Source organism: Phoenix dactylifera, chromosome 8 (assembly GCF_051530095.1).
Source record: "Phoenix dactylifera cultivar Ajwa chromosome 8, Ajwa_hap1_PhDact_Kaust_v1.1, whole genome shotgun sequence".
NCBI classification, from domain to species: Eukaryota; Viridiplantae; Streptophyta; class Magnoliopsida; order Arecales; family Arecaceae; genus Phoenix; species Phoenix dactylifera.
In genome coordinates this window covers 5,770,558-5,787,356 of record NC_143197.1, presented here as the reverse complement: position 1 = coordinate 5,787,356, position 16,799 = coordinate 5,770,558, and the positions used below count along the sequence as shown (strand labels likewise).

Sequence of the window (16,799 nt, the reverse complement as noted above, 5' to 3'; positions counted from 1 at the left end):
TCCATCACCACAGCTCCGTAAAATAAAATACCAAGCTCCCGTTCTCCTCGTCTTCTTCTTCTTCTTCTTCTTCTTCCTCCAGTTTCCGGCGACCAGAAAACAGAATACGGCGGGAATGACAAAGGTACATCCGAACGCCTCGTCCGCAGCCGAGGCCGCCCCTAGGGCGGACTTCTCCGGCGGATGCTGCGGCGGTGGGGTGCCGGAGACGGCGGTGCTGACGGTGTGGCGGAAGTCGCTCCTCTTCAACGGGAACGGGTTCACGGTCTTCGACGCGAAGGGCAATCTCCTCTTCCGAGTCGATAACTACGCGTCGGGGAATAAGGGGGAGATCGTGCTCATGGACGCCGCCGGCAAGCCGCTCCTCACCATCCGACGAAAGGTAAATCTCCCTCTCCGATCTCCGGATCTGAGGAAACTATTTAACGAGGATAATAAAGATCTCAGATGATTGAAGTCTTGTTCCGGTCGGGTCCTATTTTCGAGTATTTACTGGAATATATTTTATTTGCTTCTTAATTTGAATATGAGAAATCGATTTCGGTGATTTAAGGGAATGAAAAGATCGAACGGGTGGTTCGAAATGCTTCCATTTTCAGCAACTTTTCCTTATCTTTACAGCTTGCAATGGCTGTTTCCAAACCAATTTCTTTATTTTTCTAATTTTTGAGCAAATTATGGATTATTCTTTTTTTTTTCTTTTTTTATCCTTGTTTTAAAAAAAACAGGAAGGCAGATATATGGGGAACGTATACTAGTTTTCGCCTCAGAAGTTTCTAGTTTTAGAAATTTTCCCCGATATTTGTATTTTCCTTAAATTTGCAATTGAATTCAAAACGGCTGAAAATGAGGAAAACTCGGCGAGTTATTTTGGATCTTGACTCGGTGGTGTTCACACGTGCAGAGGCTGAGCCTGGGCGATCACTGGCTGATTTACGACGGCGAGGAGGCGGCCGACCCGCGGTTCTCGGTACGGAAGCACGTGAACCTCCTCCAGTCCAAGGCGCTGGCGCACGTGACCCCGTGCCACGGTGGCGCCGAGGGCTGCGTCGCCACCCACTACGATATCCAGGGGTCCTACTCGCAGCGGTGCTGCTTGGTCTACGACGAGCGGCGCCGGCAGCTGGCGGAGATCAAGCGGAAGGAGGCCGTCGGAGGCGTCGCCTTCGGCGTGGACGTCTTCCGCCTCATCGTCGAGCCGGGATTCGACGCGTCCGTCGCCATGGCCATCGTCATCATCCTCGAGCAAATGTTCGGCTCTCGAGGCTCACTGCTCAGAGGATAGCAAAGCTTTTGGATTGGAACTTAAAAGAGAGCTCTCTAAAGCTCTGATCCTCTCTGTTTATACTGTGGCTAGTGCTGTTGTGTAGCATCCATCTCAATAGGTAGAACGAAGTTTTTCAAAAAGAAAAAGAGAAAAAAAAAGGATAGGTCTTAGGTGAGATGAGATGTAACCAGAAAAGGAAAACAAGAGGGAAAGAAAAAGGGCAAAAAAGGAAAAAAAAAAACTTTTTTTATGCTTTCATTGGCTTTGGTGTTATATGGGTTTGCCATGGAAGAGTGTTAAAAAAAAAAGGAGTTTTGGGTGGCGTCGTTTAGAACGAAATGTGAATTATGGTGCCAATGAGGGGCAATTATGAATAGTTATACGGTGTAAATAACAGTGATCTCCTTTTTTTTTTTTGTAATTCCAACACCGGAAGAACTTAAACTTTCCCTTTTTTTTATCAATTAATTTTCTGACAACTATTAAAAAAAATTAAAAATTATGCATCCCTTCCCCTCAAAGGAAAGGGCCAAGTAGTAACATTAATAGATTAAGAACAGAAATTTCGTTGCTTTTCTGTGTCTCTCTTCAATTAACAATGAATGTTATGGATGGAAGTCATCCGTAAACTTTTGCTCCATATTAGGACTAAACACAGGTCAAGTGTTAGCATTGATGCTAGAATCCATGGTTGATATCATTTATCAATACCCATAAGAGTCTATTTAGAAGATTTTGCATGGTCTAATACGTGACGAGGACCTCTGAGGGTCCAGTGTAACATGGACAGGTAAATTGCTGGTGGATCTGCGTGGAATGGGGTGGACCTCTCATTGATTGCTTGGAAGAAAGATTTGGGGAAGAAAAAGATTTGGACTTTGCGCAGAATAGAGAAAAATCTGTTGATTGTTGTTGGCAGCTGGTGATGGTTGGACCAGTTGCAATCGTCATAGAGCAAACAATGAAAGAAAATGCTTGGCTCCCAGGAGATTCCCCTTGTGAGGGAGACGAGCACAAGAAGATCGATGTTGAATGAGATCCCATAGCCTTCTGAATCATGCGTTGCATGGGGCGGTTTTCTACGTATGACATCTATTTCGTCATGACGCGGCTGCAAGCTAGGCTGCTTGCGACATTAACAAGTGCCATCAAGCCATTTCCGATTCCTTTTCCTATCCCTCTCTCTCTCTCTCTCTCTCTCTCTCTCTCCTCATAAGGCTATTGCTGAACTATACGGTCCATCCATCGTCCCTCGCCGTTGGATGAAGCCATCGACAGGCCAGTATCAAAATTGGGCCTGGTATGGACAAAGATGGGTCGATGCTGGCTACTTCTTAAGCCCAACTCTCTCTCTCTCTCTCTCTAGGAAAAAAACGAAGATTCGTATCCGATGAGTACAAGTACATCTTCTAAAATCGAAGTTACGAAGCTCTTTCAACAGCCATATACTAATTTTTTTGATAAAAGGATTTAAATTTTGGTTGCAGGAATATAAAGAAACATCGCCACATAAATCTAATTTCGCGACAAGTATAATGAGTCCGTTCAGCTCGGATCCTGTACTTTTTTAGTGGAGACAATTCTTCTTTCTCTATCGGGCCTACCCTGCCCCCCTATTTTCTTGTTCTCCGGTTTCTCAGTTCCCATACCAGAGCTTTTTTTCCACGACTTCTTTCGAACGAGTCCTCCTCGGAATCCCACTGCCGAGCGAAATAAAAACCGTTATTTTACGCAGAGTCATTTACTCATTTTACGGTCTTATTGTAAATATATTTATATCCCGCTCCTTCAAAAAACAAAAAGAAATACGCCCTTCACGTTGGCCGTTTGGGTATACATTTGAGGCCTGGCCCTTTGCTCTAGTTGTCCTCCATATCTTATGGTCCAAGCTTCACCGTGGCAGCCTCCACAAGACCCAACAATTAAAAACTTCTATATTTCAACTAGTGTGGTGCGGATACTAGTGTGCCAGGTCACCTATCACTCAGATCTACGGTCGCCGCAGGAGGTTATTTCAGTCAGTTTGATTTTATTCTAAAAATAATTTTATATTATTTAGATTTATTAGAATATTTTGTTATTTTGACAGCCTTCATTCGGTATTTATTTCATTATCTAATAGACGATGATTTTAGATTTTTTTATTTTATTATAAAATTATAATTTTTGATTTTATGCACCTCTTGGTATGGCTGTCCTCAATTTGGAGCGCGGTATGCGGGGCGCGATCCAACCGCCGATATCGTGAAAAGAAATCAATCATGAGAGGTACAACTCGAACTGGGAACGCTATATAAGTTATTTCTTCGCTTTTGTCCCATTTTCTGGATGTGGTTAGCATCAACACCAAGACGAGCTACATATGACACTGGGCTTTGGAGTACTCTTTCTTTCTTCCTTCTCCTCCTTCTTTTCTTTTTTTATTTATTTATTTATTTATTTTTATTTTTTTTAACGGCATTTATTATAGCTCTAACTAGAATACATCCAACCATATCAAAAGAAAGCAAAGAGTAAAAGATGGAAGGAATATCTCTTATAGATGTCCATATGATCTCTTCGGAGTGCCGGACAACAAATGAGGCAACCTAGTCTGCTATATTGTTCGCCTCCCGAAAAACATGTGAAGCCTGGAAATTGCGCGGCTCCTGAGACAATCGCCGAATCTCACGAATGAGGGGATGACTATCACCATATCTGTCTACTTCTCGAATCCAATCGATCACTACAGAGGAATCTTCCTCAAGACATAGTGATGGTACTTTGGAAACACTTACTGCACCATATGCAGCAAAGGCTAAGACGGCACTCTATTAATACCTACTTTGGGCCTGGGCCTGGCACGGCTAGGCCCGCGGATCAATCCTTATTTCTTAAATGCACAGTACATTGTACCGTATCATAATTAATTTATTTTGATAGCATTAATCCACTGTGAAATTGCATGAGGACCGAGTGGAAAGTCTCTCGCCTTTGCTGTTTAGCAAGCTAAAACCGTCTACGTGCTCTTTTTATTAGAGGGGGTGCGTCCATGATGCCGTGCAAAATCATGCATGCTGGCCTTGCTTTGACGAGGATCATGAGACGTAGGAGACCACCAGGGAAGGAGCGGCAGCGGCGTCAGCAAAGTTGAAGCGGGGCTCATGACGAGGACAACATCTTAGCTCGTAGAGAAGAGGAAGATGGACTTGAAGATGTGGTGTGGATCGCAAGGGAGTCGCAAAGGAGGGTTGTGGCATTCATGACGGAGCCAAAATGGTGGGAGTGAGATATGGGGAGGTAGGACGTGCATGGTATTCCGTAGCTCGGAGAGAGATGGATCGATCTTGGTGGACTGAAAAGGGGAGGAGCTTGGACGAGGGTGGCGAGCAAGGATGCATGGAGAGGAAGAGGAGGGACGTACGTTGGTGGGTGGGTCGACCGGATGTTGAGAGTAACAAAGAGGATGACAGCACCTATGAAGGGGAAGAAGAAGTTATGAAGGTTGTGGTGAGTTTTGAAGGATATATCGATCATCGGCATTGATATGCATGCATATGTAGACCGATACATATATACAATCTGTACAGATACATGCGCACATTTTAACAGAAGGTATATATATATAGTGATACACACATACGTCTGCATGGGTGCATCGATCTTTATGTTTCACCCATCTTTCACTTACCAAGAGACTGATATAAGCATCTATGTCCTTGTTTCCAGGCATTATATCACCCTCCACCTCGTCTACCTCTTTATCGAGGAGGGGATGGGGAGGAGGAGGTTTCATAAAGGTTTTCCATTAAAGACAGGAAGGTAGTGGTAAGTCTTAAAGAATATGGTTTTGTACCAAAAAAAAATAAAAAAAGAATATGGTTGAAGGTTTTCCATTAATCACACCGCTTCCATGACTTCTTTCGTAAAGGTAGAAGCTCATTAACCCAGGAGTTAAAAAAATAAACCTTTTCTTGTAAACTTAATTACATAGGAGTTATTTCCCTACGAGTCCAAAATGAGACCCGGAAAAAGGCTACTCCATGGATCACACCACTTCTGTGACGTCTTTCATAAAGGTAGAAGCCCATGAACTCAAACTGGATACGTGTCAGACTCTAGTGCATTCTCGTGACTCGTCAGCTAAAGAAAACGTATAACTTAAATCGAGTGACGGGGCATCCCGTGGCGTGAGAGTGAGACGCAGCCTTCCGGCTTCCGCCCATGTATCTTTTATCGGAGCCAACATCACCGCCCCACGTTGCCTCCCCAAACCGACGGCGGATATCTCCTCCACCGAATTCTTCTGCCTCTGATAAACACCTTCAGCTTTCTGGAGTTGGGGGTGGAGATCTTCTCGATTATTCCGCCTCCGAATCTTTCTAACCTGCATACCACTGAAGGATTCTCGTAAGGTATCACTCCGTCTCCGATTTTAATTAGTTTCTTCCCATCATTTTCTCGGGCTATCATATTGGATTTTATCCACTGAATGCGTAATTGTAATTTGATTTTCTTGTCCCTTCATTTTTTTTGAGTGAAACTTTTTAACATTCAATTCGTCATTTTGGTTTTTTTTTTTTTTTTCTTTCCATTTTAATCGTAGCTGTACGTTTTCCTTCTTTGTGGACGATTTGGGTGTTGTTTTTTGGAGCTTTGGAGGAGATGGATAGCTCGGAATTCTCATGGAAATTGGCGGACCACCCGAAGCTTCCAAAAGGGAAGACGGTGGCCGTCGTGGTTCTGGATGGATGGGGCGAAGCCAACCCCGACAAGTACAACTGCATTTATGTCGCCGAGACGCCGGCCATGGATTGGCTCAAGAAGGTAATAAATTGGTTTTATTGGCTTCACTGGTTAGCATCCATGGAATTACTGATGCCCCTTGCCATTGTGCAGCTAATATTAGTATGGCGAGCTTAGTTTTTGTTCTGTTCTCGCAAGTCTGATTAATCTATTGTGGCTTTCTTTTTCGTCTGAATAACCGTTAGGTTCATTGTCTGGTGGTATGAGAGAGGGGGAGAAAAAAAAAATCAACTCTTAATAAAGTGTTACTGCTTGTCGATTTTTTTTCATGCGGTTTCTCATCATACAGCACAAGGGTTACCTCAAATCTATGTTCTTATTGGGTTTGTGGTCCATTGCCTCATATTTTATAGGAGTGTAGTAGTTGCGAGTAGATATCCAAATTTAGTTATCTGGTGGTTCAGAGGATATCAAGTATCAATCGTTGTGTACAACTATCTCATGTTTCGATTTTCTATGCGTCAAACCAATTCATGGCGCTCTTCACTTTGTTAGTTGAACTTGGAAATTAAGGGCTGCACCATTTATATGTTGTTTGAGGCTCTTTGGAAATGCTGGCTTGAAGACCTCGAACGAAGTGGGTGCTTTTGTGGTAGGAGAATATTTCAAATTGTTAACGTAGATGCCTCCAGGATGAGTTGACAGTGCATGGGGACTTGAGGAGGTGCATGAACCAGGTCAGTAAAAGAGGGTAACCTAGGTTGCAGAAACCTCTCGTTTTTCATGTCTGGATCTAGGATATGTTGGCGCCTTGAGGTCGTGTTACTTCTATTCTTCTTCGTACAGCTGCTGATGAAGTTGTTGACCAACTTGCCAGGGAAAGATTAGATAAAGGTGGTGTTATTGTGAGGAATTCCCTCTCTTGATGTGGTTGTAGCATCAATCCTTGCTGGTCATTCAATTCTGTAATCTGATTTTTTTCCCTACTCGTTAGTTAAATGTCTTAATTATCTGACGAAAGAAAAATGCTTGGGTGCAAGTTAAATTGCCATTCATGTTTGTCCTGCTAAAGGATGCAACTAAAATCATTCAGCATTTGCCTATGGATAATTTAGTATTACAAACATACTCCACCTTTTTGTAGGGTGCTCCAGAGAGATGGAGATTGATAAAGGCTCATGGCACAGCAGTGGGACTGCCTACCGAAGATGACATGGGTAACAGTGAGGTTGGTCACAATGCACTAGGTGCAGGGTGGATTTATGCCCAGGGGTAAAGTGCTTGCCTCACAATGCACTCCATTCTCAAAACTACCTTCATATTTCATTCTGAGGATTTTTTAAGTTGATTAATTGCGTTTATTGTACTTAATCCTGACAAGTTTTCTTTTGAGCATATTATATGAAGAGCAGGGCACTCTAATAAAGTGGACTTTCTGTCTGGTTCTGCTTCTTTCTACTGCTTGTAGTACCTAAGATGCAGTGGGCATCTTTTAATTCGTAACATCATCATTATTTATAAAGACATAAATTATTATTTTTTAAGTTAACTTTCAAATCCCATATATTCTTGCTATTAATTATATTTATTTGTTGGTATCGCTGTGCCATGCTTTAGAATGAACCATGAATATTTTGAAAAATGACCTGTTCAAATGTATCAAGAATACCATAGTTTATCAATTAAAGAATGTGATAGTTTTTGATCACTTAAAAAGATGTGTCCTTTAACCCTCTCAAGCAATTGATACATTTTAAAAAAAAAGAATTCTTATTAAAATTTCTCATTATGTAAATAAAGTGTGTTAGGTAAAGTTAGATTTAGTCAGCTACTTTACAACTTTTAAATGCATAAATGCTTATTATTAAGAAATATTCAAATTGGAAGTATAAAGAATGTGTGGCAATTTGTACCGCGATGCTTTGGTATGTGTTAAGGGAGATGGGCTTTGGGAGTAGTGAGTCGGATGGAAGTCGTATGACGAATACCTCCCTTTTAGTTTCAGTTAATGCTTCCCAACAAATTTCTCTGATATTGTTAACAGTTAGACTTGAGCGATCTTGTGTCTTCATGGAGTGCCTCCTTGGTGGTGAAAGTTTGTTGTGTTTGATTTATATTTCTGAGGGCAGGTTTCATTAAAGGCAAAAGAATGAAAGGAAGTTTATCTTTAGTCTCTGCCTCTAATACATGGATAATACCTTTCTTATTTGCTTGGATGTTGTTATGTTGACCACTTTTGGTTTTGCCTGTTAACTCAATCTTGTTCACTCGTGGTTGGAAGTATAGGATGTCTTTCAATTATTCAACAGCTGGAAGTCTCTTGCAGAACTTAAAAATCATATAAGCAACCAAATTTCTGAGAGTTGATAAGAGAAAATTTTGAATGTCTAAATAAGAGATTAGCAGGCTGAAAGAGCAATTTATGTTCCTCTAGCATTTTCTAACAGTTTATTGAGCCTTTTTCTGGTTTCTTGGTACATATGTACTTTGATCAAAAAAAAAAGAGAGTCTCAGAGCTTAGTTCTCTCTCGTAAAGGGTGTTTACCTGCATTTCTCACTTTACTTGGTACGGACAGAAGTTTGCATAGATTTATAAGAGATAAATCTGACAGGTCAGTTTTTTTCAAACAAATTAAGTTAGTAATTGAAAAGAATTGCAGTCCTTCCTGCGGATTGTCATTCTGAACATTTGTTTATGTCAATGCTCTTTTTGTGGCATTTTCCTACTTTTCCTCATTGATTCTGCTTCCATTGAATTTCTTTTAAGAACATTTTTTTTATGCAATACTACTGAGTTGAATGTTCCTTTAACTGCAGTGCTAAACTAGTTGATCTTGCACTTGCCTCTGGAAAAATATATGAAGGAGAAGCCTTTAAATACATTCAAGAATCTTTTGATCAAGGTACTTTGCATCTCATTGGCTTGTTGAGTGATGGGGGTGTCCACTCACGGCTTGATCAGCTACAGGTATAGATTAGGTATTCTGAGTTATTTTTTGACTACCTGCTTTGGTGATTTTCAATACTTGATAACTTTTTTCTCTTGCAGTTGCTACTCAAAGGAGCTAGTGAGCATGGTGCCAAAAGATTCCGCGTCCATATCCTTACCGATGGTCGTGACGTTTTGGATGGTTCTAGTATAGGCTTTGTAGAAACACTAGAGAATGACCTTTCAAATTTACGGGAGAAAGGGATTGATGCACAAATTGCATCTGGTGGGGGCAGGATGTACGTTACCATGGACCGCTATGAGGTATTTGTGAAATTCTTTATTTCAGAACGATTATATGCTGGTGGTTTATGAGAATATTGTTGGCTGCATAAAATGCAGTGATTTGTTTGTTATTTCTAGTTCATTCTGTCTACAATTCTCCACATATCAAGAAAAGCATCAGTGGTGGGGTAAAATTTGTGTGTGTGAGAGAGAGAGATTATGATTTGGTGCTACTGTTGTATGATGCAAGGTGGCCATCCAAAATGATGATTCATAATATCATCGTGATCTGTTTCTAAAATGCCCGAAAAGTGAGAAGTTTCAGAAATTTTATACATGTGAATCAAATTGTCAAACATAGAGCAGCTTTCAAAATGAGATGATGTTTGAAACATTTTATGTTTTGGAACCATCCAAATGAGTTGAACTTTGGTCCATATGTCATTTACAATGTGGAGACTATAATATGTTGATTCTTGATAATTGTGGCTACTATTGCTTAGGGTGCACCAGCTCATTTTTTTTCTTTGTTATCTTTTTTTCTTTTTTTCCCTTCAATGCCTTTTGGTGTTCTTTCCCTGTATATTTCTTGTGTTAAATTGCTATTCTTATTTAAATCATTGCTTTTGTCGCATCACCTTGTAATTACATCTTATGGCTGTATAAATTTTGATTCCATTTGCTGTTGGTCTTAATGACAAGAAACTTCCATTTAGGTCAGTGCACTTGCTTAGCAAACTCCTCAGAAACTTGATATAGGACCTGTTTCGTAAGTGCTTCTGGTGTTTTTAAAATACCCGCTTCCCTGCACCAGCACCCGCAACTGCTCCTGCACCGGCTAAGCAGTTAATAGAGGTTGTCGGCTATTTGCTAGCTATCAAATTTTCATATTTGCATAGCAACCAAAGAAATTTCTGAATGTTTTATTTACTTTGTACCAAATGATTTTGCAGAATGATTGGGAGGTTGTTAAGCGTGGCTGGGATGCTCAGGTTCTTGGTGAAGCACCATACAAGTTTCAAAGTGCTCTTGAAGCAGTGAAAAAGCTGAGGGAGGATCCCAAAGCCAATGACCAGTACTTGCCTGCTTTTGTTATAGTCGATGAGAGTGGCAAGGCAGTTGGGTCCTATAGTGGATGGTGATGCTGTTGTAACATTCAACTTCCGAGCAGATCGTATGGTTATGATTGCTAAAGCTCTGGAATATGAGAACTTTGACAAATTTGACCGTGTAAGGTTCCCAAAGATTCGTTATGCTGGAATGCTTCAGTATGATGGTGAATTGAAGCTTCCAAGCCACTATCTTGTTTCTCCTCCAGAGATTGAGAGGACATCTGGTGAATACTTAGTGCACAATGGCATCTGTACTTTTGCTTGCAGGTGATATGCTATGCAATGGTTTGGGATTTATGGCTTTAACAGACTTATGCTTTTCATTTTTTTACAACTAATTCCAAAGAAGTGCTTAGTTATGCAGACATTTTGCTCTTCTTCCCATGAACTATCATATTTTCCAAATACCTTTATCTTGCTCCTTAGCTTGGTTGCTTATGTAGCTGTCCGATTACATTAATTAATTTGAATGCTTGGCATTTAACTTCATCTTGAGTTGGTAAAGGTCTTTGTACAAGATCATCAAATTGAATCTTGTAAAGATTTTTACCCCAATAGAGCTTATGATGAATGTGTTTCCAGTCTTTTGGCATCCTGAACTCTAGATTAAGTTGATGTTGAAATCCTTCTTTATTTGTTCATACTCTTACATAGATTTTATTTTTTAAATGTTATTTGTGTTGTTAGTAAATGTCATGGAGATAGATAATTAGTATGATTTATGACACTTCTCTCCTTAGCAGTGCTGCGATTGAAGAAAATTCAAGTTATAAATCCTATCAACTCCCTAGCCTTCACTTCTCACACCTAGTCATAAGCTTACTGCTTAGACACAAAATAAGAATATCTAACCTGACCATGTGGAAGAAACTTGTCTTTTTTCCCACCACTTATTTTCTTCTGTGCACTATCGCGGAGTGCAGGGAACAAGTGACTGCAGCCATGTGGAAGCCTTGGTAGAAGAATACTAGAATATTCATTACATGGCGAATTATACGAGACATGACATCTTTTTTGGATATAAATCTATCTTGTTTGAGCCAGAACAATTTCTTCTTTGCTACTTTGGCTCAAAATTTTCCTTCATGAATCAAATCAGACAATTCTTGTTGCTAAGAATAGATTGTGTGGTGCCTTTTTACTTTATACATATTCTGCGTGATCTTGGCTAGATTTTCACTGAATTGTGGCACTTTGATTAGGAAAATAAGAAGAAAGATCTGAGCAAGTCATTAAGACATTCGTTTTATGTTTTTCTAAATTTGCTTCCTGGGAGGATGTCCCTATGTTGTTCAATATATATGCTCATTTGACCTATGTACTGGTCTCTGTGTTTCAAATTACTGTGCACTAAGTTTCGTACTCTGTTGCTAAAGTTTATAGTCCATATTGATTTGTGAATCTGGAGTTCTAATGTTTAACTTTATAATACGAGCTATTCTAAGCTGGAATACCAAACCTAAATTACGATTTAAAATTACCATTGCTATAATTATTTATTGTTTTTAGTACATCACTGAAGGCTCACAGTTTAATCGTGCCTTTGTTATTCCAATTACCTGCTTTTAAATGTATTACTATTAATTATGAGCCCATACTAATTTTATTTTATATTTTGTGTAATAGTGAGACTGTCAAATTTGGTCATGTTACGTTTTTCTGGAATGGAAACCGGTCAGGATACTTTGATCCAAACATGGAAGAATATGTTGAAATTCCAAGTGATAGTGGGATTTCATTCAATGTTCAACCAAAGATGAAGGCCTTAGAAATTGCTGAAAAGGCTACAGATGCTATCCTAAGCCACAAGTTCCACCAGGTAATGTATTGGCTGTTAGAAGAAAAGGATTTCAATGATATGGCCTTTTATTTGGTAGTATACAAATATATGCAGGTCCGTGTCAACCTACCTAATGGAGATATGGTGGGTCATACTGGTGACATTGAAGCCACAATTGTGGGTTGCAAGGCTGCTGATGAAGCTGTGAAGGTAATGTTTTGTATGTCTGCTGACTTATAGTACTATTGTTCAATTTGCAGTGGGGGTATTTCAGAGGTAGATAAAATATGAGAATGAGAAAACAAATCCATGTATCCATCTATCAAGTTAACGTGGATTTACTAGTGATTTTCTGTGTTGTGCCAATTTCAATTTGAAGTCTTTCAGCATTTCACAAAATTTCAAGTGAACATTCAATTAATCTATGAATATCTAAGATGAACTTGTTTGGGTAGCTTTTTTTTGTGCATAATTAATTAATGAGAATCTGCAACCACGTGATGGGATTGTCTGGGTTTGCTCCAGTGATGCATGTCAGCAGACTGACCAACCAAGGTGGGCTTTCTGACACACCTCAAAATACCGAAAGGGACAAAAGAAAATGTGAAATCTTGAGAGAAGAAACAAGAAAAAAAAGGATTTCTCGCAAAAAATTAAATTGGTGCTAAGGATGCCAATATTTAGTCCAGGAGTCACTGACATGATAATAGAATCTCTTGCAGAATTTAAGTAATCCGAACCAGATTTTAGAAATATGCAATATTGTCCACCCATAGGTTAAATTTCAGTGGAGTAAGGAAATTCATCTTCCTAACATCTGTCCATTTGAATGGAGAGAATTATAGTTTTTGGTGGACCTATAGTGTCATTAGGATCTAACCTTCCATTATATTAAGCAATGCTTAGCTGTCTTCCTGGTAAATGCTATTTTGGCAAAGGTTGTTTGATATTTTTGGTTTTCTTTCCTATACAATCCAATTGTTGCTTATAAGAAAGATTGACTTTCAACAGTCATATCGAAGTAATTTAGACAGATCTGAATGAATGAATGACACTTTGTGTCATTCTGGCAAAAACAGTCTTATAATCTCATTCTGATTGAATTATTCTGGTGGATCCTTATTGGCAAAATGCCCATTTTTAAGCATGACAATGCAGTTTTCTTTCAGATGATACTGGATGCTGTAAAACAAGTGGGTGGCATCTATGTTGTCACTGCTGATCATGGGAATGCTGAAGACATGGTAAAAAGGAACAAATCTGGCCAACCGCTACTCGACAAAAATGGAAACATTCAAATCCTTACTTCCCATACACTTCAACCGGTAATGCATGCTAATCCTTGTCTTAGTTTGATTCTTCCTTGCATCATTGCCATGATCATTTTAATGAATAATACCATAATTTTTGGCTGTTATTGTTATCTGATCATGACCATCATAATTGTCATTATTTCTAGACCAAACTTTTGGATTATTGTTGCATTTGTGGGAGCATCACTCCCAAATATTTATAATAAGGGAGGAGTTTCATTTCCAAAAAAATGTCCAAGGTGCTTAAGGCCTATATGTAATAAGATGCATGGCAGACAATTGCATAGGCCGCTTATGTTTGTACTATGTCAAAATGGGCCACCTTTTGTTACTTTATGATTGTAGCCCGCAAGAGTGCCAAAACTACAATTCAGGAGTTTTTTTTTCTTTTTTCTTTTCTCCGATTCCGTTGTTATGGTTACTATGGTTTAGGTAATTTGATCATTAGAATCATGAGGAGGTCATTTGCTTCTTGTTTGATTCAGCATGAATCTTTGACTTGATATCTCTACCTGTTCTATTGGTTCAGGTTTTAACATTGATTGCCTGATGTATGTTATTATTCAGTTAAAGAATTTCCAAAGGCTTTTTGAGCTTCACTGTCTGCTAGCTGGTACTTTGCAAATGCACTTATAGTTTCTAGTTTCTGTCAGAATTATGACTTTTGTTAAGGATTGCCTGTGGTATATGTGGTCCTAATCACCAGTAGTGTAGAAAGTATTTGAAGAGTTGTATCTTTTGTTATATCCAGCATATATATTGAATGGGTCATCTACCAATCTGTTAGCACTGGTAAGTTCAGGTGACCTGATGTTTCAGTTTATACAAGCAATTTTGACTAGATAGAAATATCAATGTGGAAATTTTGTTTGCTGTAAATCACTAGTAATCTATTATTTTGGCTACCTTGGGGAAGGTTTGATCATTGATTGCTAATCTTGTTGTTGTCTTTCCTTTAAAGCTTTGTATAATTTTCATAGAATTAACTATTACGCCTCTTTCTTGTGGATGCATGCATTTTGCTATATGAAATATCTGGTCATTTTAATTAACGGTCCACAAGATTTAAAAAATAGTTGTTCTTTCCAATGCTTTGGTACCTCTGGTTCATTTAACGGTGCTCATATATCGTTTTGATAATATATTTTTACCCAACAAACTTATTTTGCGCAGCAAGGTTCCACATAAAGGCAAATAATCTGTTGAAGATATTGTTTTTTTTAAATCTAATGCAGCCTTTTTTATTCTATATTCCCATACTCTGTTGTGGTTTTAATGGTTTGAGAATCGTGTCCTACACAACATTTCTAACCATAATTTTAATTTCCTGGTCAATTATTGTTCATCTCACATTGAACTCTGCCGTGTGCAGATAGGATACGTTACTCGTGTGATAAACTTCAAGAACCAGTTAGTTTGTGGTCGTTGCTAAGAAATGGAAGGTCTGGGGTTGATTTTTGATCTAGGCTACAACATGTGGAAACAGTTCTTGCCCCCCACCCACCCCCCTTCTCGTGCATCATAAACTTAGGTTGACATTTCCAATACCGGCTCATACCTTTTTGTGGGTGGAACCTCTTAGGCGACTGACAGGTGACCTGGTTACTTCCATATAAGTGGATCAAGTAATAAATGGTTAAAACCTCAAGGTACATTTATGATTAAATGGGATAAGGAAATAAGGAATTTAACTCTGAGAATAATACATCAAACTGGTATTGCTTGTAAGAGGTGGGGGGGGGGGAGGGGAATACAGTTCAGCCTTCTAAATTCTGCTGATTGAAATAGCAAAGATTTGTTACTGGAGAACTAAAATACCATGGAGGTCTCTTCTAATATTTTTTCCCCAATTGTAGACATAAAACACATAAAACCGCAACTATCTAATGACCCCAAAATCAACAGAACGTGAGCATACCAACCTCTCTCTCTCTCTCTCTCTCTAAAGGCCTGTACTTAACTGTAAGCTGGTTGGTCTAATTGTGCCTCCCTTATAGCTGCCACCGGATATATTTTGGGAAGTTGGTTGTTTTTGTTCAACTATGTGGTTTGTCATTGGTGATTACCTTCATCCCAAATGGTAACTGATTTATGTACCATATTTTGTTTGCTTTATCTTGTGAATAGTAAAACCATTTCATGGACCCGGAGCTGTGTTATTATTCATCAATATTTTTGAACTTTTCATTTTTTATTTTTTTTTTGCTATCATTGTATTAGAAAACTAGTAGTAGTTAGATTTATTCAGTATTGCTGATGTATATACATACATACATACACACACGTACATATTTGATCTGACATACTTAAGGCTTGTTATTGTGCATTTATTTTAAACAGTCTCACATAAAACTCTATCATCTATCAAAATTTTGCAGGTTCCGATTGCCATTGGAGGCCCTGGGCTTGCTCCAGGTGTCTGATTCCGACAGGATTTGCCCACTGCTGGTCTTGCCAATGTTGCTGCAACCGTGATGAATCTCCATGGTTTCGAGACCCCCAGTGACTATGAACCAACCCTTATTGATGTCGTTGACAGCTGATCCAACATCCAGTGCCTTATCGTGTAAGGAGAGGTTAAATAATTTTTGCAATTGGAATCTGCAAATTGCTTCAAGTTCAAACGCTGGTGCTAAAGATGTTTGATTTTGCTGGCAAGCTTGTCTAACGCTTGTATTATTATCACTAGTTGTCTTTCAGGAACTTCATGACGATTGTCAGCATGTGTTAATTGCTATGAATATTTAGTCCAGTTTCAACTTAAAACATGCATCATCTTTTGTTTCATGACAACCACAAATACATGCAACTGGTATTTCTCTCTTTTTCCTTGTAAATGGTTGAGATGTGTAATCTGAAACAGGCCATTCGGTAAATCTTATTTGGCACTGTGTTGCTTTGCAATCGAAGTGCTCCTGATGCATTGTGAAATTCAGACATTTTACAACCATAAAGTTGGAAAAGTCATACTCCAGAATAATGATACTTTTCATCTTCCGTTCTTTTATAACCTTACCAAAGGAACACCTCGCCTAAAATTCTACAATTTTATAAACTAAAGAAAATCCTTCCCTCGCAATTCTAAATTTTTTTTTTTTTTCCCAAAGAAACTTAGAGGGGGCAAAAGAATGGTAATTACGAAACCGGCGTTTAAATGCCCAGCAATTAAAAATCAGTGTATTGCTCCAGAATTTAACTTAATAGAACAACTATAAGCTTGCATGCTCATGTTCAAGCTATGGTTCGTGGTCAGCTATGGAGGGTGCTAAACTATCAGCCGTAGAGGGTGTTAAAATATGGTAGCAGCCATTAGGAGCCTTGTAGCTTCTTAATTTATATTCATCTTATAAGCATGAGCATCATGTCTAAACTAAGTATGTAGAATCAA

General features: G+C 39.0%; 1 protein-coding gene and 1 pseudogene across 2 annotated transcripts; both read left to right on the top strand.

Annotated features, from left to right (window-relative positions):
- LOC103702178 (protein LURP-one-related 8-like) lies at positions 1-1,643 on the top strand. Its single transcript, XM_008784506.5, has 2 exons — positions 1-382; positions 905-1,643. Exons 1-2 carry the CDS (start codon positions 116-118, stop codon positions 1,283-1,285), a joined length of 648 nt encoding a protein of 215 aa, XP_008782728.1. The 5' UTR covers positions 1-115; the 3' UTR covers positions 1,286-1,643.
- A 4,145-nt stretch (positions 1,644-5,788) lies between these two features.
- Positions 5,789-16,177, top strand: LOC103702177 (2,3-bisphosphoglycerate-independent phosphoglycerate mutase-like; annotated as a pseudogene). The gene is made up of 9 exons (XR_016396131.1): positions 5,789-6,073; positions 7,137-7,264; positions 8,810-8,960; positions 9,042-9,245; positions 10,160-10,585; positions 11,945-12,137; positions 12,213-12,308; positions 13,268-13,423; positions 15,790-16,177. The product of XR_016396131.1 is annotated as a 2,3-bisphosphoglycerate-independent phosphoglycerate mutase-like (transcript).
- The last annotated feature ends 622 nt before the right edge of the window (positions 16,178-16,799 follow it).